The following is a 24,474-nucleotide window of genomic DNA, read 5'->3' as shown; positions in this document are numbered from 1 at the left end:
AACAGCACCAAACTCTATGAAAACTGTTGGGTCGATGCAGGCAAACGTGTGGAAAGACCCACCTCCGTTATGCCATTGTTGGAATTCTGGATGAACGGTCGGAGCATCGCCCTCTGATCTTGAAATACAGAGCAGGTGCAGAAATGGTTGGTGACAAAACAGGTGTTGTCTCAGAGACATTTTCACAAGCACGTTCAGGGCATACCAGACGAAACAGACATCGCAGAGGATCTCTAACTATTTCCAAAGCGCAACGGAAACAAGCTTTGAACGCATTGAGGATGTGGCGAGTAGCCGAAAGTTGCTGCAAGTCTTCTCAGAGCGACTGCCATTGACTGAGGACCTGAGGTCCGAGGAGCGACTCGGCGAGGAGGGAAAGCCCGTTTGTATTTGAACCTGCGTATCCAGTATCCACAGTGTTCGACCGGAAGGGCTTTTGTAATGGAGGGCATCTTCGTCTCCTAAATTTACGTTGGGCCAACATACATAGGTGTTGGGCTTTGGGCTTGAAAGTCCAAACCAATAGATTATTGAGAACAAGTGCAAGTTGGATTGGAAATTTCGATTTTGATCAGTTCTGACCAAATTGGTGATGAAAACTTTCAATTTTGGTGCACCCGAATGGAATTTGACATTCAAAATTCTGAAATAATATGGATCGTAATTGGGATGTACATCTAAAATTTTTAATAATCTCAATAGATTTTATACGAACGTATTAAAGTTTCAACTTGTGAATCTCAATATACTTTAATATGGATCGTAACTGGGATGACCAAGTTGAAACGTAAGTTAGCAACTTTTTTGAATTTTTTATTGTTTGTTTTTTTTTAATTTTTTACGACAGAATTGAATGAAAATGAAACTCATAATTTCAATTAGATTTTTTTTTTTTTGAAAATCAGGCATGCATACATGGAGAGTAGGCTAGGCAATGAAGTTTAATTCTTGTTGTGTGACCTATCGGACATGCTAATCTCGCATGTATATATATAAATAAATAAAATGAAAATTAATGAAAATGACTTGAAAACTTTGAGTTTTAATGATAAGGACAAAATAAAGGGTAAAGTGAATAGTACCAGGTTTGACTTTTTGGTGTAAAAATGTGATTTTTCGTTAAAATGAACAGTACCGTGAGCTTTTCGTTAAAACTTCCATAAATAAACCACAGAAAACACGTGTGACTATTATATTATTTGATGGTTTGTGGAAGTCTCTATTGTCTATTAGTTTTGAGTTATATCTTTCAACTTGTGGCGTGGCATTGACTGAATTAGGGGCAAAACCATGACCAACTGTGAACAATTTCCAGGAAAATACAGCCAGTCGAAGGCTTTGTTTTCTTAGAATTTTTATTGATTTGATTTTAACTAATTTAATTAAGCAAGTCTTCCAAGAAACTACCTATCAATTCACAAAAATTCAATGGTACTCGTCCTCCGAGATTTTTAACCATATTTCGAGCAGGAAGGAGAAGACTTAAGAGCTATATATAAAAGTTTCCCTAATCTTTTTCTATGATTAGAGATCAAAACATGGCTAATTTCCCTAGTGTTCCGAAAACAATCTCTCTTTTTTCGCTTTGTTTTCTTATCACCCTCCTTTTTGATCTTACTTATGCTGATCCTGATCCTCCATACAAGTTGTGCTCAGATGTTCGCGGTTATGTCGAAAATAGTACGTTTCAGAAAAACCTCCATAGCCTGCTAAATTCATTGCCTTCAAATGCTTCTGTTTCCAAGCTGTACAATACCTCCGCTGGAAATGAACCAGATAGAGTTTATGGCCTTTATATGTGCCTCAATTATGTTACGAATGAGATATGTCACAACTGCATCAACACCGCGCATTTAGACATTGTTAGGATTTGTCCCAGCTCAACAGAATCAGTTGTGTGGGAGGAAACGTGCCAACTGCGCTACTCCGATGTGAAGTTCTATGGTGAATTGAATGTGGCAGACAACATTGTGTCCACTAACAAGAAAAACGTTTCAGACCCAAAAAAGTTCGAGAATACTGTGAAGGAGAAGCTGAGGGAGCTTGCGAAGCAAGCGGCATATGATGCTTCAGCGAAAATGTATGCTACTGGAGATGTACCATTTGAAGATAAAGTGATATATGCTCTTGTGCAGTGCACTAGAGACTTATCTGGAGAGGACTGTGGCAAATGCCTTCAGCAAGCCATAGAAGACGTTTTGAGAAAGTATTATTTCTCCATTGGTGCGCGGCTTATGAGCCGGAGTTGCTATCTGAGGTACGAGTTGTATGGCTTCTATAAAGGTGCAACTGAAGCTTCTATTTCCAGCTCTCCAAATAACAACAAAGGGGACGGTGAGTACTTTTAAGGTGTATGTCTATTTTGACGCTACAATGTTAAAAATTAACTGCAAATGCATAGTTGTTTCCAATGAAGGTAGAGGATGGCGGTGGCGGATCACGATCCTTACGGTTGTGTCAGCATGTCTAGCCATACTACTTTTGGGTTCCTGTGTCCATCTTGCAGTAAGAAAAAGAAACAAAAAGGGTAATAATAATGCGTTTGGAAATGCTTTAAAGCTGATCATCACTCTAATATATTTTCTGAAAGCAGCTTTTCTTTCGATCTGTTCAGGGAGTAGTGAGATTTTAAGACAACATGTATTGTTCCCGGACCGAAGTTTTCAAGGCAGAAACCAGAAGGTTGAGGAGTACCCCTATATCAGTTTGGCATCTATACATGCAGCTACAGATAAATTTTCTGATTCAAATAAGCTCGGAGAAGGTGGTTTTGGGCCTGTTTACAAGGTATAAAGTAAAAGCAAATTGTTTCTTGAGCAAACTATGGACAAAAAGTTCACATATGCGAAGATTAAATCGATATTTGTATTACTATCTTCCACTTGGTTGGTATTTTCTGTGGTTTGATTTAAAATCTGGTTTTTCGCAGGGTGTACTGAGTGACGGTAAAGAAGTGGCGATCAAGAGGCTTTCAAGCTGTTCTGAGCAAGGCTCAGAGGAATTCACAAATGAAGTTCGGCTGCTAATGAAACTTCAACATAAAAATCTTGTTCGGCTTTTGGGTTTTTGTGTTGAGGGAAAGGAAAAACTGCTTGTCTATGAATACCTGCCAAACAGCAGCCTAGATGTCTTCCTCTTTGGTATGTTTTCTCTTGATCCTCTCAAAAATCTGTATGTGGGATTTAACTTCAACTGTTTTATACTATTGCTAAGATTTTCTTGTCAGAAATATTTTAGTCTGTAAATTCTCCTCCAATGTTGCTTAGATTCAGAGAAACGAGCGCAGCTTGATTGGAGCAGACGTGTAAACATTATAAGTGGAATTGCAAGGGGAATTCTTTATTTACACGAGGACTCTCGACTTCAAATCATCCATAGAGACCTGAAAGCTAGCAATGTTTTATTAGACGATGATATGAACCCTAAGATCTCCGATTTTGGCATGGCAAGGATCTTTGCAGGAAGTGAAGGCCAAGCAAATACGACTACAATAGTTGGGACATAGTAAGTGCTTCATTTCTAAATTTTAGTAAGTGCTTCATTTATAAATTTTCTTTCCACTAGGAAACTTATGGTACTCAACATTTTGTTCTGGATTTTGGTATTGGAATTAGCGGATACATGGCTCCAGAATATGCAATGGAGGGAGTATATTCCGTCAAGTCTGATGTTTATGGTTTCGGAGTACTATTGCTTGAGATCATATCTGGGAGAAGGAACGCCGGCTTTCATCAAATAAAACGTGTTCCTAGCCTTGTAACATATGTAAGTTACTTCATGCACTTCTCTCAGAGCAAGACTCTTTGCAATTAAGCAGCAGCTTAATGCTTATCCAATTGACTACGATGCAGGCATGGAAATTATGGCATGACGGAAAAGGGTTGGAGCTACTCGACCCACTACTACTCGATTCATGTGATCCAGATGAGTTTCTAAGATATCTCCATATCGGATTGTTGTGTGTCCAGGAAGATGCGTATGACAGGCCAACCATGTCTTCTGCTGTTGTAATGTTGAAAAGTGAAACTGTAACTCTTAGCCAACCCGAGAAACCTGCTTTCACGACGGGAATATTCACTGACCATTATATCGAGACAGCTGCTGGTGGTAGCTCTATTAATGGTCTAACAGTTTCTATCGTCGTGCCACGATAACACCATAAGATTCATGAATCTGCACAGAGTTGAAGCTTTCCTGTGGTAACTTTGTCATGAAATTCTTCACATGTTGTCTATACCACAAAGTTTTGCTTAGTTCTGTTGTGTGAATATTATTAGTTACTGGCAGTTTAGCTGATACAAATTGCTAATAACAACTGGTTTATTCCTTTCTAATGAGAACTAAAAAGATGACACCAAGCCAATAAAGCTTTTTGCTTTGCAAAGGTCAGAAGAAGAAAATTTAGTGTACGCAACATTATCCTTACTTTACTAATAGACGTCACGACTCGAACCTATAACATTTCAGTAACAAAACCCGAACCAACCTGGAAATGGCACTTATAGCTTGTTTACTAATTTGTAATAATTATTATGATGGAGGCCACTAGCGGCAAATTAAGGCTAGATTTATCATAACTTGACACTAAAGTATAAAACTATGATAATGCTCATTGATTTGAATTCAGTTAAGATGGCTGTAATTATATTCAGGTTCAAAAGTAGTCAACATAATATAAAAAATTAGTAATTAATTAACGACTAAAACTAGGGGATGCTTAATCTAGGAAAGGGATCATTTCTCTTAATACACGTTGAAATTTGATCAAACGACTACAAATAGAGATCTACTTTAAAAGTTATAATAACTTCAACTGTTGAATCAAATTTTAACAACACAAATTTCTTGATTTAATGAATTAGGAGGAAAGGATCCTGATTATATCCTATCTTCCTGTATCACTCATCACGTCTATATCCTCACCTCCAATTTTTGTTGCCAAATTATGCATATATTAAAATCCAGTTTTCTGATACTGTTTATTACGAGTGAAAGGACGAAAATACCCTTGATTTCTTCTTTGCTCTGCGCACTGTTCCACTTTTCTACAGTGGAAAGTCGGCTATGCCCTCCCCAGCCGCGCGTCTTTCATCCTTTGTTTCTCTGCTTTGACCGCATCTTTTTTGCTTTTACCCTTCCTCTTCGTTTTTCACCTTCATTAGTCTGCGGTTTTCTCCCTCTTCGTCAGCCCGTCTTTTGCCCTCAAATCCTTTCTTTTTCTTTCGCATTTAGTTTCCAGTCTCCCCCGGTATTGAATCCTTTGTTATTCGGCGTTTTGTTCTCATCTTGCGATCGTCGGGGCAAGAACTTTAAGGTTAGTTTGTTCTCAATGTTTTATCCTCATTTTGCTATCTCTAGGCCGATAAATTTAAGGTCTTTGTTTTTGTTTTTGCTGCGGATCTGCAGGTTGGGACAAATTTTTTGTGAAATTGGTGACTAATCGCATGCTGCCTCTTCAGATTATTGACAAAGAAATTATATTGAACTTGGGTAAGTTTTAAAACAACTACGCGTAATTTTCGATTCTCAGTTTGTATTTGTTTGAAAGAAACCCTGAAAATTGGTTTTCTTTCCGTGTTCTCAATTGATTCAATGCGTAGCATTAGAAAAAATATGTAATTATTGGGGGTTTTTGTTTTTTGGTGGATTTAGAGTTTTGTTTAAGTTTGATTATATTGGAGTTGAATTTGGTTGCTCCTTGGTTGTGGGGAGAGAGATCGGGTGCGTCATTTGGTGAAGAAGGGTTGGGGAAAGAGACAGGGGGTGTAAGGAGTGTGGTTGCGGATGAGAACTATCAATTTTCTATCTTTTCAATTTCTTCAGAGCACCCGTTTCCTTCCTGCAAATGGGTCTTACAAACTTCCACTCGGTTCTATCAATTTTGTTAGAATCAACAATTCTGCGGAGCATTTTTGCAGTGAATTTCAGCGACCCATTTGCCTAATTAGTTTGCAATTATATGGTATTTTAATAAAGTTCAAAAATTAACTCACACATTCTCCACAAGCACCTGATTCTTCAAAATTTTCCAAAAATGGAGAACTGAATCACCCAATTTTCTTAATTAAAGAAAGAAAAAAAAATCAGTTTTCTTTTTGGTCAAATTCGAAGACCCAATGAAGAAGTAAGTGAATTTTCTCAGAGGGGGGAGAGAGAGAGAGAGAGAGCGCAGCTGGGGACTGACCTCTGAACAGCAAAAGCAGAAACGAATCACTTGATTTTTAAACTGCGATGATCAAGAAGCTTAAAAACTTAGCAGTTTTTCTGAATATATCACTTAATTTTTAAGGTGTATTGATCAGGAAGGACAAAAACTTAACATTTTTTGTTGATGTGTATTCTTTTGTTTTGATTAAGAGATATATCTCTGTTTTATCAATGTTATCGCTATGGGGTAATTGTTTTGCTGTTATAAATTCTTGAAACTGTAATTCCCTCTGTCTTTGTCGTGTTAAAACTATATATTGATTGCAGGTTTTTAAAAACTTGACCTTCGCAGATTGTTCAAAAAGAAACAATTCTGCTATTGATTAGTATAAAGACGCAACAACAAAGGTAGAAATAAAATGTCAAGTTTTTAAATGATTTTGGTTTGGGTTTGTAATGTGTGATTTCCGATGTGGATTAATTACTTAAATGATTTTGGATTATGATCATTGCATGTTTTTTCTTTTCGTTATTCCTTGTTTTGCCAGCATTTTCTACAAATCTGTTTTTCGTGATCCATTTTTTATATATATTTCTTATGTAGGAGTTATATGGACTTGGGGGACAAGAATTATAAATGCAATTATTGTGTGCTTATTTTTAGTTAAAAGAATCAAACAAACAATGAACCTATAGTAAGTAAGGGATAACTCACTTCGACCCTATCACTATTATTTGTCTAGCATATTCTCATCTCAAAAGCATAAATAATGACATTTACATAATTATGAGATTAAAGTTTAAGATGAAGAATTCCACTTTACTCAGAATCCGACAATTGTTTCTTCCATGACACCCAACTTTAAAAGTCTTTGTGTGAATTGTCTATCAAACTTTTGATTTTGAGATAAGATTCCTGCTTAAAAGATAATAATTGTTCAAAAAGTGAGTGTGAGATGTTAAAAGTCTTTGTGTGAATTGTCTATCTAACTTTTGATTTTGAGATAAGATTCCTGCTTAAAAAATAATAATTGTTCAAAAAGTGAGTGTGAGATGACTCACCTCTACCCTACCATTATTATTTGTCTAGCCTCCCCATATTCTTCATGGTTCATTTGTTTTCTTTTGTCAATATTTGACGTTTAAATTCGATTTTTGGTAACATTTGTTTTAGGGGAATTGACTGTTACTAGTATAGATAATCATTATCTTCTTTTGGCTTGGTCTCAATGCATGACCAATTGTTTGCCTGACCGTTAACAAATTCAGATAGGTATACAGAAGTATTAGTAAAATTGTCTCTACTACAGATATACCCTCTCCACATGCCTTAATTAGCCAAAGTACACCTTAATGATACAGAAATGGTTAAATCTATCCATGTACTATTTCCATCACTCATTACCCGGATTTAACAAATTTTCCAATTCTAAGATGTTTTTTGGATCAATCAAAGCATATGGAGAAGGTGTATCTTTGGTTGGATCAAATGACATCTGCAAGTGCCTTCGCCCATGAGCGGTAGGTCTCGGGTTCGAGACTTGGGAGCAGCCTCTCCATAAAATGGGGGTAAGGCTAGCCGACATTCACCTCTCCCAGACCCTGCGTAAAGCGGGAGCCTTGTGCACTGGGTACGACCTTTTTTATATTTTGCAGAGAAACCAAACCAAAGATATCTGATCCATCTTATAGCACATATTATATCCCATTCTTATATGGCAACTTTTTTCAGATTAATCACTCCACAAATTTTAGACAAATTTATATTCACAATTTCCAATTTGGCAAAATACTTTATTGCCCTGTGTTATCTTTTGTGATAAACATATGAATGCACAAAAACAACCACACATGCCTTACCCATTTAGATAGGCATTTGTATCCATGTTTACACATCTATCTTAAATGCTGTCTTGCAAAATCCAGTGGTTAATTCCAAGTTTAGTATCTAATGTGCTATTAGATACTTTTTTTTCGTGAAATTGGATACTTTGTTTACAATTTAATAATTTGATTGCCCCTTTAGTTGCATAAACTCAGTAAAATTTTGAGGTTGTAGACACTGAACTGCTGAATCTCTACGGTTTCTTTTGTTTTGTCCAATTGTTGTCATTATTCTAATTGGATAATTTAAGGTTTTTTACTGTGTTTATTTATTTACTGATAAATTAGTGGGTCTAAACTCTTAATTGAATTGAGGAAAACAGAGAACTAGCAAAGCTTCGTAGAGAACATGCACCAGTTTCCTGCCATCCTGATCCTCTATTTATTCCTTCATTTGGGTAGCACAGCTTAAAATATATTAAGAGTATAATTTCATGCTTTTGATTCGAGTTTAAAAATAACATTTACATTCACAGTGTCTTTTGCTTGGTGGATAAACAACCGTAAATGAGCTTGACTATGTCAAATTGAATATTTTAGTGCCCACCACCTATTTGATAAAAGATAGCGTCAAAATTCCTCCAATATGTGTTCAAGCTGTCCCCCTTCTATTTGTAATTTATATTGTTTCCATACACTCAAACCATAACACTAAATTCCCAATTTCTTGCCCACAATGATGTGTCTTATATCTCATGGAGAAGCTCTCAAGTCCACTGCACTGTCCAACTTTTTTGCCCACTTCAGGTACTGCTTTTAGCATCAAAATCCTATGTATGTCTAACCTTTCTTAGCATTTTCAGTTGTTTTAGTGCAATGATGTGCATGAATTAATACAACATAAACTTACATAGTTTGTGAGCTCAACCATTGAGGTTTCTAACTGGGTTTTGATTGTTTCACTAAACTTTTATACGTTTCAATTTTCATTGTTTGGTTAAACTTTTATGCTTCATGGTGCCTGTGAAATATAAGTTCACCATTGGTACATAATTAAGATTGGATTTGATATTATTTAGGTTTGATTCGTTCAACGCTCTTGATTGTTATTTTCAAGCCAACTACTACATTTTCCAACAAATTTACAAAGAACAACCAAGCTGGATTATAGCCAGATTCCGTCAAATTATATCACTATTGGTATTCCAGCTGCCCACCTTATAGAAATTACAAGGTTTACTCCACTCTATACTTCTTTGATACATTTAATTCAAATTCGTATATTTAGGTAAGAAACAAAATTTTATCTATTCCTCGAGGTAGGCAGAGTTGTAAATAGATTGAGTTAAGCAGAGTTGTAAATATAACATTCTCTATGTTTTATGCTGTTTAAAAACCCGCAGCATTGCGTGGGTACCGTTGCTAGTTATACATATACTAAAACCCAACACAATAAAGCACTGTTCATTAACAGTGAAAGAGCAGAATTGCCCTTTAATTGCTCTTGGTTTTCTGTTTTTGTCCTCCTTTGCCCTCACTGGGCGCGAGTCCTTCATCGTTGTCCTTTCCTGTTCGAGTATTGACTAAAGCAGAGTGAGAGGGACATGCTTTGTTGGAGTGTCGTTTTCCTATATGTACTCTCGAGGCATTAGAAACTCAGACCCACATCTTCTTTCTCCTTCCCAATATCCCTTCCCCATTTTATTTATTTTATTTTCTACTACTAATTATTATATATTTGGCAAAATACCAAACCCCTCTCTCTCCCTCTTCTGATGAGGATCTGTTTCTTGAGCACAAGAAACTGTTTCTTGAGCAAAAGAAAAGTCTTCCTTTTTTCATTCAGCCTTTCTGTCACTGTCAGTAAAATTTTCAACCAATGGCTTCGAAGATCATGAATGAATATATGAATGATTTTCATTAAAAAGAATATAATAATTTTCATCATCGTCGATCAGCAGAAGCTCCACAAGCGAATGTCACTTTCCTCATATAAGTCATACACCGTAGGTGGATGCGGATCCAAGGTCAATCATCTGTTTTACTTCTTCAGTGCCGTTTTCAATTTGGTTTGTTTCTCTCTTTATTTTCGTGGCTTTTTCTGCCTGCCTTGGTCTCTCTCAAACCCTGTGTTCTCTGCATTTTCCATCTCCACTCTTTTCCATCCAAATTATCTGTGTAAATTTCTTGCGTTAAAATCGCTGGACAAGTTAATTGTTGCTTCAAAGTATCTGCTTCTACGGCCGTTCTACATTTATTCCAATGTATTAAAACCGTGAGGCATGGGCGATGCGTCCGAGGGATAGCCCAGCCTAGGCATGAGGCGAAGCCTCACAGGATCTAAATTTTTTAACATATACACTAAGCGTACACATATATTATATTAAAAAAAGAAGATTATTAATCAATAATCATCCTAAGCACACACATATATTATAAATACATATATACACACATATATATACATATATTATATATATATGTATATATAAAATAGAGGATGAATAACACAATAAGCATACATATAACAATGCACGCAGACAGCACACACATCCATTATATAAAAAAATAAAAATCAGAAAAAAAAGGTAGAGAGACGATAGTGCAAGGAAGAGGTATGAGGCAGTTAAAATCCTATCCAAAATTTGGGTTTGGGAGTAAAAAAAAATCCCCTGAGGCGTGCTTAGGCGACTCCGGCGGCGCCTTCCGCCCACTCCCTCAAAACAGAGGTGGCAATCCTCAAGCCCAGCCTCACAGGGCGCCTAGGCGCACCCTGAGGCGAGCCTTTTAAAACATTGATCTATTCACACTGTTTGTGCTTTATTCCGTCTGGGATTTCCCAGTTTTGGCCTGAATTTTGGCTAATTTCCACCCCTTTCGTCGCAACATGTCTTCAGATCACTGCGGAACTGATCTTATTTAGTTGAGGTGTGTTTTATAATCGTTAGAGAGAGAAAGATGGCAGCGGCTTCATTGGTTGGAGATAGAGGTGTGTTTTATAGGTGAAAAAGGATAACATTTATTTATTTATTTAGAGGGTTTTGTTTCTGTGTTTAGATCCTAGGTATAACTAGATAATTTGATTGTCTTTTCATTTGGAGGAAATAGTTATTTTTGAGGGTTTTGTGTGCAGCCTTTAAAGTTTAATGTTGCTTTCAATCTGTTTTGAAAGTTTTTATTTTGGCAAGTCATGAGGGATGGCGTCGATGAAATTGTTTGGTGTGGTACTGTTTCTTTCTTTGTATTATTTTAAAGCATGTATTATAGATTTGTTTTTCATATCAAATCTTAATAAAATTGATTTGGTTTTGTAGATCAGAATTTTTAAGCGACAAAATCAACCTGCAAATTCAGTTCAGGTATGAATGCTTCTGCTTATTTAGATTGTTGAATTGATCTTTACCTTTACTAGATTCTATTTTTCAATGTCATAATACTAATTTGGTTTTGTAGATTAAGATTTTTAAGCAAGAATCAAGTTCAAAATTCAATTGAGGTATGAATCTTTTTGCTTATTTGGGCTGTTGAATTCATCCTTGCCTTTACTGCATTTTTTTTAACTGTTTGGTGCATTCTGGTATTGATTTCATTGTAATTTTATGGATTTTAAGTGGTTATTTGGATTTGATTGTGAGAAGGATCAGGTGGGTTTTCAAGATAATCAAGTAAGTGGTTCTTCCTCTCAAGAACCATATCAAGCCTTCAATTCCATCCAGGCCTCTAATAATCCTCCACTGCTACCTACACCAAATGTTCCTCAGTTGCAAGCCCACAACGCTCAAACTCTCAGCCAAACTGGAGCAGTTTTCAGAGGAACAATTCTCAGCGAAATTCCTTCAATCTCGCAACAAATTCCATCGCTACAATTTGGGATTTTTACCGCTTCTCTCTGCATGCTTCTGGCTGTTGTGTATATATATATATATATATTATTCAATTGTTTGCATTTATTTTTTCCTTTCATTTTTACTCAATTTTTTCACTTTTTCTCCATGTGTTGCCTCATGTATGTTTCTCAATTGTTTGAATTTACTCTTTGCCTTCAGTTTTTACTGAATTTATTGACTTTTTGTGCATGGGTTAATCTGTTTGTTATATGTCATGGTTAAAGGTTTGGTTTCTTTCCTTTTTCTTTTTATCAATCCTCTCTCTTTACCATTTAAGTTGAATTACCATGGGACGTAAAACAAAGGAGGCTAAAAAGCAGTCTAGCCCCAGGAAAAGGCCATAAACAAAGAAAGGAAAGTGATTAAAATGGCTAAGTAGTCCGAAAGAGATTTATAACTTTTGTCCAAATCCTAGACATCCCACTAACCCAGAAAAATACAAAATGGCAGCCGGCTATTCCAACGTGATCAATACCTTTGCTTCATTTTTCACTTGGTGGAGCACATGTTTTTATGCAAGTCGTAGAAAATTTTAATTTTTAAGTTATTAATCTTTTAACACACATAATCCACTGTTTATATAGGAATATATGGTGTACTATCTTGTGTGACGATCACACTGAAAAATCTCTCACGTTGGTGGGTTACCCGAGCTCCTCAAATAATTAACAAATCATCCAAACGTGTTTCACGTTGGAATGTTATCCTGAACTTCTCAATAATTAACAAATAAACCAGCATGCTTTCACAGTGCATCTACACTATTTGATTCCAGGAAGTGATAAAACTGAAAGTTGAACAATGTTTCTACATGAGCTCCCACTATATCGTTAACTTTTAGCCGTCAAGTCTTAATTAAGTTTTTTTTTTTGTTGTTGTTAAGTTTTGTCTGCATAAAAACAAGGGTTGTGCTATCTACACACCCATTTTTATTTCTCACACAATCTTTGTTAATTTCTGTATGTTGATCTTCTTCAATTCATCTTATCCGACTGTCAAAAATTGTAAGAATGTATGAGAAGTAAAAAATAAGATGTGGATATCACACCCCATAAACAAAGTCACCAGCTCCCACCCACTACATCATTAATAGCACATAATAAAGCTACTTTAATTTTCTTCTTTGGGATTACTTTAATGATGCAGGCATCCTTGGTATTTTCTTCTCTGGGATTACTTTAATTATGTGTAAAAAAAAGTCTAATGGTGTATGTAAAAGTTCAAATGTGTATGTAAAAGTCTAAAGCTATGTGTGAAAGTAAAGACTTTTGAACACCTATGTTTTATGTTGTTGTGTAAAATCTCTATAAAAGAGATGTCTATGTACGTTTGTAATCAATCCCATTCCAGCAATAAGAAAATAAAATATTTTTGTTATCGGAAGAAACTTGCTGCTAATAGTTTGAAAAACATTTAGAGGAAGCAACAAGCTTTTAGAAAATTAGTCTAAAAGTTTTTCTTACTATTAGCACAGAGTTTCTTCCGATTACAAAAATATTTTCTTTTCTTATTGCTGGAATGGGATCGATTAGAAACGTACAATGTTATCATCTGTTGTTCAAACTAGAACAATGCTTCTCCTTATTTTTTGCATGTGAATAGGCCATTGTAAGATTAGTTCCCCAATTTTTTTGTGTACAAGGACAATCTAATGTTTTCAAATCTTTTATCTGCAACTACTGATGTGAATCAAGAACTAGGATGACTGCCTAGGGGGAATATCATATTAACCATTTGTGTATGTCAATGACAAAGTGTTTGCTAATGTTTTGTTTTTTTTTTTGTATAAAATGTATAAATCTAGACACTAGCCTGTAGAAAATATTTGCTACATTATCTATACAGCCTTCATTATCTTTGTGTAAATAGTATTAGTTTGGATTTCTATGCATTTATATTTTGGGAGTTATATATTTTTAGAACATATTCTATAGTTGGATTTTCACTCCCGCAACAACGTGCAGGCACAATTTTCTAGTTCTATGCTAAAGTCCAAACACCTTATACTAAATTACTAGTACTTTCATGACTGCTCCTTTTAAGTAGAATGGTCAAATAAGGACCTGGATTGTTTGCCCTCCCCCATCTCATCCCCTCCTATTTATGTGGTCACGGTTAAGCCACGTCAACATTTTATATTGATTTTTTTTTTTTATAGAAATAATAAGACAAAAAACAATGGGAATATAAAATGTTAATGTGGCTTAACCGTGACCACATAAATAGAGAGAGGATGGAAAGAGTATGGGATAGTGAGGGCAGACAATCCAGGTCCGTCAAACAAATAGTTAGACTTACACTAAATAGACTCTAGATACATGAACTCTAAGATGGTCACATTTTAATATAAGTATTTTAAGCATGCCTTATATGCGACTAAGCTGCAAAGTCTTTGTTTAGTCAACAGTTAATCATATCATTTGAATACCATGTGCTATTCCTGGTCTCTATCAATCTGCAGATCATGACTTTATTCAGCCGGCTTGCGTCTTCGATCAGCAAGGAAGTTTCTGTGGTGTAATCAACGGTTAACCAGATGAAAATTAGTAGCTGGAACTTCGATGTCAAAACTGAAAAGTTACCAAAATAAATCATCAAATTGTTTCTTGCCATTGGCCTAATTCCGTGTTCACTGTGAGCCCTTTCTAGAAAATGGATAAAGATAAACTTCCTGTAATGCTTTTTGCAATTATTCCGCTGTTGATGCCAGCCGCCCTTTCTGCTACTGATCCCCTTACAAGTTTTTGTTCAGGTGGTGACAGAAAGAGCCAATTTGAAAGCAATCTCGAGCGGCTACTTGAGTCGTTATCTTCCAACACTTCGATCAAAGGAGGTTTCTATAACGATACGATTGGAGATGGACGGGACATAGTCTATGGACAAGCACTTTGTAGATGGGATGTTAACTCCACAGTTTGTCAAAACTGTGTCGATGAAGCAAGCAAGGAAATCTTCAAGAGGTGCAAAACAACAGATGCAATGATTTGGTACGAGCTATGTCAAGTTCAATATTCTTACCAGATGTTCTTTCAACTAATGGTTTACACCGGAAAGTATCCGGACAAGAATAATCAGGAGAAGAACATATCAACTCCACACGATTTCAATGATGTATTGAACTCTTTAATGATAAACCTCTCTGAAGCAGCCGCGTTTAGTCCCTCCAAGAATATGTTTGCAACTGGGAAAATTAAATTTTCAGGAAAGGATACAATTTATGGCTTACAGCAGTGTACTAGAGACATATCTGCAAGTGACTGCCATAGCTGTTTGAATTTTGCTAGCACAGATCTTCTGGGATGTTGCTCTTCTAAACAAGGTGGAACTGTTGTTAGTAGGAATTGCAATGTGAGGTTTGAGCTGTTCCCCTTTTTTAACGACGCTTCAAATTCTTTGGTAATCCATCCACATTCCAAAGGTTAGTGACTTGAAAGTTTTCTTTTGTGAATTAATCATCTGTGCATGCACATTTTTCATGGTAAATTGTAGCTCAAGGAAGTTCGTCCTATTAAAAAGCAGGGGACAGATTGAAAAATGGGAAGGCAGTTATACTTGTTTCTGCATCCATCATACTGTTAGCAGCCATTGTATTTTGTGCTGTCCATCTCAGGCGCAAAAAGGGATCAGGGGATGTCAAAGGTACATATATCAAAAGTACAAACTTATTCTGAATTTTGTAGGATTACCTTGTAAGTTTTACTTATGATTTTTTCTTTTTCTTTTTTTTTTTTTTTTGCAGATGAAGAAAAAAACGAGCAAGTACTATTACAAGATTTGGCAAGCCCCACTGGAATCACAATCTCAGAAGAAGGGATGTTCATAATTTCTGAAGAGCTGGCCTTCATGGATCTAGCTGCTATAAAGATAGCTACGAATGACTTTTCGGATTTAAACAAGCTTGGACAAGGTGGGTTTGGTACTGTTTACAAGGTAATGATATTATGTATTATGGTTCTAAGTAGGCTTAATTATACAATAGTATTGATTCAATTATAGGCCGAAAAATGTATGTCATCTGATTTTGTCGATATTCTTTCAGGGTTTGCTACCAGATGGGAAAGAAGTTGCCGTCAAAAGACTGTCGAAGAAGTCATGGCAAGGCTTAGAGGAGTTCAAAAATGAGGTGGTAACCATTGCAAAACTTCAACACAAGAACCTGGTGCGGCTCTTGGCATGCAGCTTTGAGGGAGAGGAAAAGCTGCTTTTGTACGAGTTCATGCCAAATAAAAGCCTTGATGTTTTTATCTTTGGTTTGTTCATCTTACTCTTCTGCTATAATGTTCTTTAACTTTTACTTTCATACATCATACGAACATTGCACATGATAAATTGTACCGAATTTTCAGATTTAGAAAGACGAGCTGAACTCAATTGGAAGATTTATTACAACATTATTGAAGGCATTGCTAGAGGACTTCTGTATCTTCATGAGGACTCGCGGCTTAGAATCATTCACAGGGATTTAAAGCCTAGCAATGTATTGTTGGACTATGAAATGGTTGCCAAAATATCAGACTTCGGCATGGCAAGGATATTTTGTGAGAGCCAGAACACAGCTAACACTAAAAGAGTTGTAGGAACAATGTGAGTTTGCTTCTTACAGCTCCCATATTTATCTTTAGAACATACTAATGCTTATACTTGATTCTTGAAACAGCGGTTATATGGCTCCAGAGTACGCAATGGAGGGTCTATTCTCGGTCAAATCTGATGTCTTCAGCTTTGGTGTAATCTTGCTAGAGATTATTAGTGGGAAAAGGAATAGTGGGTTCTATCTCACAGAACATGCCAAGACACTCCTTGCATATGTATGTTTCTTTGTCCACTTTGATTACTTAACTTAATTTATGTGGAATTAAAATATTTTTTGGTTTAAATAATTGACAGGCATGGAGGCTATGGAAGGACGGAAAACAGTTGGAATTTATTGAGCCCTTGTTGATGGAAACTTGCCCAACAGCCGAGGTTTTGAAGTGCATGCATATTGGTCTTTTGTGTGTCCAGGAAGACCCTGCAGAGAGACCTACAATGTCAACTGTTGTTGTATTGCTGGGAAGTGAATCGATAGATCTTCCTGAACCAAAGCAACCGGCAATATTTGCTGTACGAAGAGTTGCCCCAATCAGTGAGTCTACAACTGATCCTGCTTCAAATGGGCTCACTCTTTCCATCATTTCGCCGAGGTGAACTAACTCTGACTGGAATTTCATTTTGCTTCCTCGAGGCTGGTTCGAGTACTGCTTGAGGGGGCTCAAAAGTGGTTTGATCCTAGCTCTGGAGTGGCTATATATATTGCTGAAATAAAAACAAAAACTTAATAACCCCAGTGAGTTAAGATCCTCAGGATCATCAAGGAATTCAGAAAACGTACCTTGTGTGTTAATTCTTCTTTGCTCTCTTCGTTTACCTTGTGCCATATTATTTTAAAAAGAAGGCTATTTGTCCAACTTCCCAAGCAATTTTAACATAGAAGGCAGGAAAAAAAACACAAGATTCGTTTTCCTTTCACTTTCATTACGTGAACCAAATGAGGCCTTAGGTTAACGAACCTAACTGGGTTTCTCTTGTAGTTGAAGATAGTTATAGTCAGGACCAAGGATTTAAATATCGAAAATATCGGCGAAATAGATATTTTCGTTTTTTTGAGTTACCAATATTTTAATGATTATCCAATGAGTTTTCGTCAAAATATCGCGATATTATCGATAATATCGCGATATGACATCTAAAAATTCTTAAAATTTTCTGAAAAGTCTCAATTTTGAGACTAAAGGGATTCAAACCCCCTCCCATTTGACTCCTTAACGCCTTAACCATCATATCACTTATGTTGTTGTGATAATATGCTACTATATTATATATATTGTTTTGTTTTAAATTTTTTTTACAAGAAACAAATTTGCACATATTCCAAATTTTTTGTGGTATTATATTTTAAGGGGTGTGATATCCACACACCCCTTTTTACTTCTCCCACACCTTTTTGGTTTTCGACCGTCGGATCGGATGAATTGAAGAAGATCAATGGACAGAAATTAACAAGGGTGTGAGAAAAGTAAAAAGGGGTGTGTGGATAGCACATCCCTATTTTAAATTGTGTCAATTAATTACTTAGTCAATGACATGTGGTTTTTAATTTTTCTATTTTTTATTTGGTCACTTACATGGTAGGGCTGGAAAAAATTTCCGAAAATCCCAAACCAAACCGAAAAAGTCCCAAACCCAAACCGAAAAATCTCAAACCAAAACCATCCTGAAGTTCGGGAATCCCATCCCGAAAAATACTGAAATTTTCGATATGGGATTGGTTTCCAAATCCCATTTGTTTGGTAATCCTGAAAAATACCGAAGTATTCGGTTTCCTATTGACTTTTGGGTTTTGGTTTTTGAAAACCATTGCCATGGTTGCTGACTACTCTTCACAATACACTTACTCTACAAATAGAGATGATGAAGATAGTGAAAATTTTGACCCTCATAGGAACTCTATGTGGTACTAAGTCACTCATGTATCTTACCATGCAATGTATAAAGTGTAAAATATTGTACTAATTCATTATATATAAATGATTATGGTGTGTTTAAACTTCTTTCATTAATTACTACATATTTTCTACATTCACAATGTTTGCCAGCTCGCTATATAACCAACTTAAATCAGTTAAATCCATCATGCAATGCATTTCCTTCCAATTTTTTGTGATAAACTAATAGATAATTGACTAAATAAACATCCTGCAAAGTTTCAATAAAAATTTTCAAGTTTTTCTTTCAATTTCCGTGGTTTCCATATAATTTTTATCGATATCGATATTATCCCGATATTTCTATCGATATTTTCGATATTACCGATATTTTTTTCCTTGGTCAGGACTAGACCTGTAAATGGGTCGGGTTTATTGGGTTTGGGTCGGGTTGAACCCGATCCGTTAAGTTAATGGGTCACCCGATCCCAACCCGTTAAGCTAACGGGTCATCCGAACTCAACCCGTTTCATCCGTTAACAATTATTATTATTATTATTATTATTTTTGCATAAAATTTATTTTTTGTTATTAAGACTTTACTAAAATTATTAAAATATACTCAACTAACGGGTGCTAACGGGTCATAACGGGTCTAACGGGTCATAACGGGTCTAACGGGTTGACCCAAAGTGACCCGTTATTAAACGGGTTGTTAACTGGTTCACCCGTTAGCAACCTGACCCGTTAAGCATTCATCCAAATACAAATATTAACGGGTTGGGTCAAGTCGGGTTAACGGGTTGGGTCCAAAATGCCAGGCTTAGTCAGGACCTGTAGCAACCAAAAAATAAAAAAAAAACGTTTCATTTAATTCGAAGATGAATGAAATGAAAAAGTGCCAAAAGAAAAGTTGAGGGTGTGAGTAATGTGATGTGTAAGAGTATGTTAAGTCTAGAATTCGAAACTCTCCAATAAAAACAAAAAAACAAAAGCTTAGCCTATGAGCTGAAGCATTACACTAAACAAAACTTGTAATCTTCTTCATATCAGTTCATCAATTTACACATCAACACTCCCCCTAAATTGTGAACTGATTTCACTCCCAATAGCTCTCTGAGATGACGGAATTGATCTTTGGTAAGAGCCTTTGTGAATATATCAGCTACCTGTTCTTTGGTTGAACAGTACACCAAGTCAATGATCTCATTCTGCAAAGCCTCCTCGATAAAATGATATCTCCTGTTGACATGTTTAGTCTTCTGGTGAAAAATAGGGTTCTTAGTGATTGCAATGGCAGAAGTGCTATCACAGTTTAGTGGTGTCGCAATGTCGAGTTAAAAATTTGATCGTCACCCAATTCTGGTTGATTGCCAATAGCGACCGAAGTTCCAATGACAGCTCCAGAACCAATACGAGCATGCTCGCCAACAACGGATTTTGAATGAACTACAGCACCAAACTCTATGAACACTGTTGGGTCGATGCAGGCAGACTTGTGGAAAGACCCACCTCCGTTATGCCATTGTTGGAATTCTGGATGAACGGTCGGAGCACCGTCCTCTGATCTTGAAATACAGAGCAGGTGCAGAAATGGTTAGTGACAAGACAGGTGTTGTCTCAGAGGCATTTTCACAAGCACGTTCAGGGCATACCATACGACACAGAGGAACTCTAACTATTTCCAAAGCGCAACGGAAACAAGCTTTGAACGCATTGAAGATGTGGCGAGTAGCCGAATGCCGCTGCAAGTCTTCTCAGAGAGACTGCCATTGACTGAGGTCCGAGGAGGAAAAGCCCGTTCGTGTTTGAACCTGCGTATCCAGTATCCACCGTGTTTGACCGGAAGGGCTTTTGGAATGGAGGGCATTTTCTTCTCCTAAATTTACGTTGGGTCAACATACATTGGTGTTGGGCTTGAAAGTCCAAGCCAATAGATTATTGAGAACAGGTGGAAGTTGGATTGGAAATTTCGATTTTGATCAGTTTTGACCAAGTTGGTAACGAAAACTTTCAATTTTGGTGCACTCGAATGAAATTTGACATTCAAAATTCTAAAATAATATGGATCGAAATTGGGATGTACATCTAAAAATTTTAATAATCTCAATATATTTTATACAAACGTATTAAGGTTTCAAATTATTTACGTTGATTATCTTCATGATAAAATAAATACAATCTAATAACCACATAGAGTTTGTTGTAAAAAAATTTCAAAATGTTGGGCTATTCAAGAGCCAAACTATTTTTGAAACGTAAGTTACCAACTTTTCTGAAATTTTGATTGTTTTTTTTAATGACAAAATTGAATGAAAATGAAACTCATAATTTCAATTAGATTTGTCTGAAAATCAGGCCTGCATACATGGAGAGTAGGCTAGGCAATAAAGTTTAATTCTAGTTGTGTGACCTACCAGACATGCTAATCTCGCATGTATATATAAAAATAAATAAACCACCGCAAAACATGTGTGACTATTATATTATTTGATGGTTTGTGGAAGTCTCTATCGTTATCTATTAGTTTTGAGTTAATATATCTTTCAACTTGTGGTGTGACATCGACTGAATTACAAACAAAACCATGACCAACTGTGAACAATTTCCTGGAAAATACAGCCAGTCGAAGTCTTGATGTTAGCTAATTTAATTAAACAAGCCTTCCAAGAAACTACCTATCAATTCACAAAAATTCAATGGTGCTCGTACTCCGAGATTTTTAACCATATTTCGAGCAGGAAGGAGAAGACTTCTAAGCTATATATAAAAGTTTCCCTATTCTTTTTCTATGATTAGAGATCAAAACATGGCTAATTTCCCTAGTGTTCCGAAAACAATCTCTCTCTTTTTGCTTTGTTATCTCATCACCTTCCTTTTTGATCATGCTTATGCTGATCCTCCATACAAGTTGTGCTCAGATGTTCGCGGTTATGTCGAAAATAGTACGTTTCAGAAAAACCTCCAGAGCCTGCTCAATTCATTGCCTTCAAATGCTTCTGTTTCCAAGCTGTACAATACCTCCGCTGGAAATGAACCAGATATAATTTATGGCCTTTATATGTGCCTCGATTATGTTACGAATGAGACATGTCACAACTGCATCAACACCGCGCATTTAGACATTGTGAGGATTTGTCCCAACTCAACAGAATCAGTTGTGTGGGAGGAGACGTGCCAACTGCGCTACTCCGATGTGAAGTTCTATGGTGAATTGAATATGGGAGACAACATTGCGTTGGCTAACAAGGAAAACGTTTCAGACCCAAAAAAGTTTGAGTATACCGTGAAGGAGAAGCTGAGTGAGCTTGCAGAGCGAGCGGCATATAATGTTTCAGCGAAAATGTATGCTACTGGAGATGTACCATTTGAAGATAAAGTGATATATGCTCTTGTGCAGTGCACTAGGGAATTATCTGGAGATGACTGTGATAAATGCCTTCAGCACGCCATAGAAGACGTTTTGAGAGAGTTTTATTTCTCCATTGGTGCACGGCTTCTGAGCCGGAGTTGCTATCTGAGGTACGAATTGTATGCCTTCTATAATGGTGCAACTGAAGCTTCTATTTCTAGCTCTCCGAATAACAACAAAGGGGACGGTGAGTACTTTTAAAAGTGTGTGTCAATTTCGACGTTACAATGTTATAAATTAACTGCGAAGGCTTGGTTGTTTCCAAATGAAGGTAGGGGATGGTGGATCACGATCCTTACTGTTGTGTCAGCATGTCTAGCCATACTACTTTTGGGTTCCTGTGTCTATCTTGCAATGAGAAAAAGAAACAAAAAGGGTAAAATAATGCGTTCGGAAATGCTTATTTTAGAGCTGATCATCACTCTAATATGTTTTCTGAAAGCAGCTTTTCTTTCGATCTGTTCAGTGAGTAGTGAGATTTTAAGACAACATGTATTGTTCCCGGAACAACGTTTTCAAGGCAGAAACCTGAAAGCTGAGGAGTACCCCTATATCAGTTTGGCATCTATACATGCTGCTACGGATAAATTCTCTGATTCAAATAAGCTTGGAGAAGGTGGTTTTGGGCCTGTTTACAAGGTAAAAAGTAAAAGCAAACTGTTTCTTTAACAAAACTAGGGACAAAAAGTTCACATACGAAGATTAAATCGTTATTTGTATTACTATCTTCCGCTTGGTTAGTATTTTCAGTGGCTTGATTTAAAATCTGGTTTTTTGCAGGGTGTACTCAGTGACGGAAAAGAAGTGGCGATCAAGAGGCTTTCAAGCTGTTCTGAGCAAGGCTCGGAGGAATTCACAAATGAAGTTCTGCTGATAATGAAACTTCAACATAAAAATCTTGTTCGGCTTTTGGGTTTTTGTGTTGAGGGAGAGGAAAAACTGCTTGTCTATGAATACCTGCCAAACAGCAGCCTAAATGTCTTCCTCTTTGGTATGTTTTCTCTTATGATCTCTCGAAAATTTCTGTATTTGGGTTCTAGATTCAACTGTTTTATACTATGGCTAAGATTTTATTCTCAGAAATCTTTTAGTCTGTAAATTCTCCTCCAATGATGCTTAGATTCAGAGAAACGAGCGCAACTTGATTGGAGCAGACGTGTAAACATTATAAGTGGAATTGCAAGGGGAATTCTTTATTTACACGAGGACTCTCGACTTCAAATCATCCACAGAGACCTGAAAGCTAGCAATGTTTTATTGGACAGTGACATGAACCCTAAGATCTCCGACTTTGGCATGGCAAGGATCTTTGCAGGAAGTGAAGGCCAAGCAAATACGACGACAATAGTTGGGACTTAGTAAGTGCTTCTTTTCTAAATTTTCTTTTCCACTAAAGGGAAACTTACGGTACTCAACATTTTGTTCTGGATTTTGGTATTGGAATAGCGGATACATGGCTCCAGAATATGCAATGGAGGGAATATATTCCATCAAGTCTGATGTTTATGGTTTCGGAGTACTATTGCTTGAGATCATAACTGGGAGAAGGAACGCCAGCTTTCATCCAATAAAACGTGTTCCTAGCCTTGTAACATATGTAAGTTACTTTATGCACTTCTCTCAGAGCAAGACTCTTTGCAATTAAACAGCAGCTTAATGCTTATCCAATTGATTATGATGCAGGCATGGAAATTATGGCATGACGGAAAAGGGTTGGAGCTACTCGACCCACTACTACTCGATTCATGTGATCCAGATGAGTTTCTAAGATATCTCCATATCGGATTGTTGTGTGTCCAGGAAGATGCGTATGACAGGCCAACCATGTCTTCTGCTGTTGTAATGTTGAAAAGTGAAACTGTAACTCTTAGCCAACCCGAGAAACCTGCTTTCACCACGGGAAGATTCACTGATCATTATACTGAGACAGCTGCTGGTAATAGCTCTATTAATGGCCTAACAGTTTCTAACGTCATGCCGCGATAACACCATAGGATTCATGAATCTGTACAAAGTTGAAGCTTTCCTATGGTGTTTTTTGTCATGAAATTCTACCCATGTTCTCGATAGCACGAAGTTTTTCTTAGTTCTGTTATGTGTATATTATTAATAAATACAGAATACTGGCAGTTCAGGTGATACAAGTTGCTAAGAACAACTGGTTTATTCATTTCTAATGAGAATTAAAATGGGGACACCAAGCCAACAAGGCTTCCCGCTTTGCCAGGGTCGGGAGAGAATCATCTAGCATACGCAGCCTTACTCTTGTTTTACAAAGTGTTTTCACGGTCTGAACCCGTGATCTTTTGGTCCCAAAAAAGCAACATTTCTGTTGCGCTAAGACTCGCCCTATTTCTAATGAGAATTGATGGTTTTTAATTATTTTTAATCGTTCTAATGGATTCGATTCATGGAATTTGACTTCATTCAAATTTTTTTTTTTTTTAAATTGCATTTGTTTGTCAACCTCTATCCGAACCCACCTGGAAATGGCACTGATAACTCGTTACTAATCTGTGATAATCATTATGACGTATTACGATAGCAGCAAATTAAGGCTAGATTTAGCATAACTAGACACTATAGTCTAAAGCATCAGTAATGCTCACTGATTTGAATTCACTGTTAAGATGGTTGTAAGTGTTGGTATATATGGTCCAGCCCATGATTAATGTTCTAGATTATTCTAGTAAGCAAGTGAGGTGGCTGGAGCATGCTAGACAATTCTAGCATGTTATTA

General features: G+C 36.6%; 3 protein-coding genes and 2 long non-coding RNA genes across 27 annotated transcripts; 4 read left to right on the top strand and 1 right to left on the bottom strand.

The window, feature by feature from the left end:
* Positions 1-14: 14 nt before the first annotated feature.
* LOC126585216 (uncharacterized) lies at positions 15-20,332 on the top strand. The gene is made up of 2 exons (XR_007610373.1): positions 15-162; positions 19,935-20,332. It is a non-coding gene; the product is annotated as an uncharacterized LOC126585216 (long non-coding RNA).
* On the top strand, positions 1,293-23,972 carry LOC126585182 (cysteine-rich receptor-like protein kinase 25). 21 transcript variants are annotated; one of them, XM_050249596.1, is made up of 13 exons: positions 1,293-2,334; positions 2,402-2,527; positions 2,615-2,787; positions 2,930-3,140; positions 3,267-3,504; positions 3,615-3,765; positions 3,852-5,314; positions 5,407-5,490; positions 6,475-6,555; positions 8,736-8,778; positions 11,286-11,330; positions 11,425-11,467; positions 11,610-12,092. In XM_050249596.1, exons 1-7 carry the CDS (start codon positions 1,521-1,523, stop codon positions 4,152-4,154), a joined length of 2,016 nt encoding a protein of 671 aa, XP_050105553.1. In that variant the 5' UTR covers positions 1,293-1,520; the 3' UTR covers positions 4,155-5,314; positions 5,407-5,490; positions 6,475-6,555; positions 8,736-8,778; positions 11,286-11,330; positions 11,425-11,467; positions 11,610-12,092. The 21 variants fall into 21 exon arrangements, with proteins under 21 accessions (XP_050105553.1, XP_050105544.1, XP_050105556.1 ...); XM_050249587.1 differs by having other exon boundaries at positions 9,051-11,330; XM_050249599.1 differs by having other exon boundaries at positions 8,733-8,778; positions 11,616-12,092.
* Positions 14,167-17,305, top strand: LOC126585186 (cysteine-rich receptor-like protein kinase 44). The gene is made up of 7 exons (XM_050249609.1): positions 14,167-15,276; positions 15,378-15,497; positions 15,598-15,788; positions 15,898-16,108; positions 16,205-16,442; positions 16,516-16,666; positions 16,746-17,305. Exons 1-7 carry the CDS (start codon positions 14,511-14,513, stop codon positions 17,043-17,045), a joined length of 1,977 nt encoding a protein of 658 aa, XP_050105566.1. The 5' UTR covers positions 14,167-14,510; the 3' UTR covers positions 17,046-17,305.
* On the bottom strand, positions 19,271-20,114 carry LOC126585215 (uncharacterized). The gene is made up of 2 exons (XR_007610372.1): positions 19,978-20,114; positions 19,271-19,890 (listed from the first exon to the last, which is right to left on the bottom strand). It is a non-coding gene; the product is annotated as an uncharacterized LOC126585215 (long non-coding RNA).
* Positions 20,973-23,972, top strand: LOC126585177 (cysteine-rich receptor-like protein kinase 10). 3 transcript variants are annotated; one of them, XM_050249566.1, is made up of 7 exons: positions 20,975-21,921; positions 22,006-22,110; positions 22,201-22,373; positions 22,515-22,725; positions 22,855-23,092; positions 23,181-23,331; positions 23,418-23,972. In XM_050249566.1, the coding sequence occupies exons 1-7, from the start codon at positions 21,114-21,116 to the stop codon at positions 23,718-23,720; spliced, it is 1,989 nt and encodes a 662-aa protein (XP_050105523.1). In that variant the 5' UTR covers positions 20,975-21,113; the 3' UTR covers positions 23,721-23,972. The 3 variants fall into 3 exon arrangements, with proteins under 3 accessions (XP_050105522.1, XP_050105523.1, XP_050105524.1); XM_050249565.1 differs by having other exon boundaries at positions 20,973-21,921; positions 22,006-22,373; XM_050249567.1 differs by lacking the exon at positions 22,006-22,110.
* Positions 23,973-24,474: the final 502 nt, after the last annotated feature.

This window comes from Malus sylvestris, chromosome 10, assembly GCF_916048215.2.
Source record: "Malus sylvestris chromosome 10, drMalSylv7.2, whole genome shotgun sequence".
Lineage (NCBI taxonomy): Eukaryota > Viridiplantae > Streptophyta > Magnoliopsida > Rosales > Rosaceae > Malus > Malus sylvestris.
Note: the sequence above shows the minus strand (reverse complement) of the source record. Positions and strands in the feature narration are given on the sequence as shown.

Bases quoted from the DNA above. Each gene is read 5' to 3' on its own strand.
- LOC126585182 (XM_050249601.1), top strand. From the start codon at position 1,521: ATGATTAGAGATCAAAACATGGCTAATTTCCCTAGTGTTCCGAAAACA. The intron at 2,788-2,929 runs GTATAAAGTAAA...GGTTTTTCGCAG, and splicing joins GTTTTGGGCCTGTTTACAAG to GGTGTACTGAGTGACGGTAA. The intron at 3,505-3,614 runs GTAAGTGCTTCA...TATTGGAATTAG, and splicing joins ACTACAATAGTTGGGACATA to CGGATACATGGCTCCAGAAT.
- LOC126585186 (XM_050249609.1), top strand. From the start codon at position 14,511: ATGGATAAAGATAAACTTCCTGTAATGCTTTTTGCAATTATTCCGCTG. The intron at 15,277-15,377 runs GTTAGTGACTTG...ATTAAAAAGCAG, and splicing joins AATCCATCCACATTCCAAAG to GGGACAGATTGAAAAATGGG. The intron at 16,667-16,745 runs GTATGTTTCTTT...AATAATTGACAG, and splicing joins CCAAGACACTCCTTGCATAT to GCATGGAGGCTATGGAAGGA.
- LOC126585177 (XM_050249565.1), top strand. From the start codon at position 21,114: ATGATTAGAGATCAAAACATGGCTAATTTCCCTAGTGTTCCGAAAACA. The intron at 22,374-22,514 runs GTAAAAAGTAAA...GGTTTTTTGCAG, and splicing joins GTTTTGGGCCTGTTTACAAG to GGTGTACTCAGTGACGGAAA. The intron at 23,332-23,417 runs GTAAGTTACTTT...ATTATGATGCAG, and splicing joins TTCCTAGCCTTGTAACATAT to GCATGGAAATTATGGCATGA.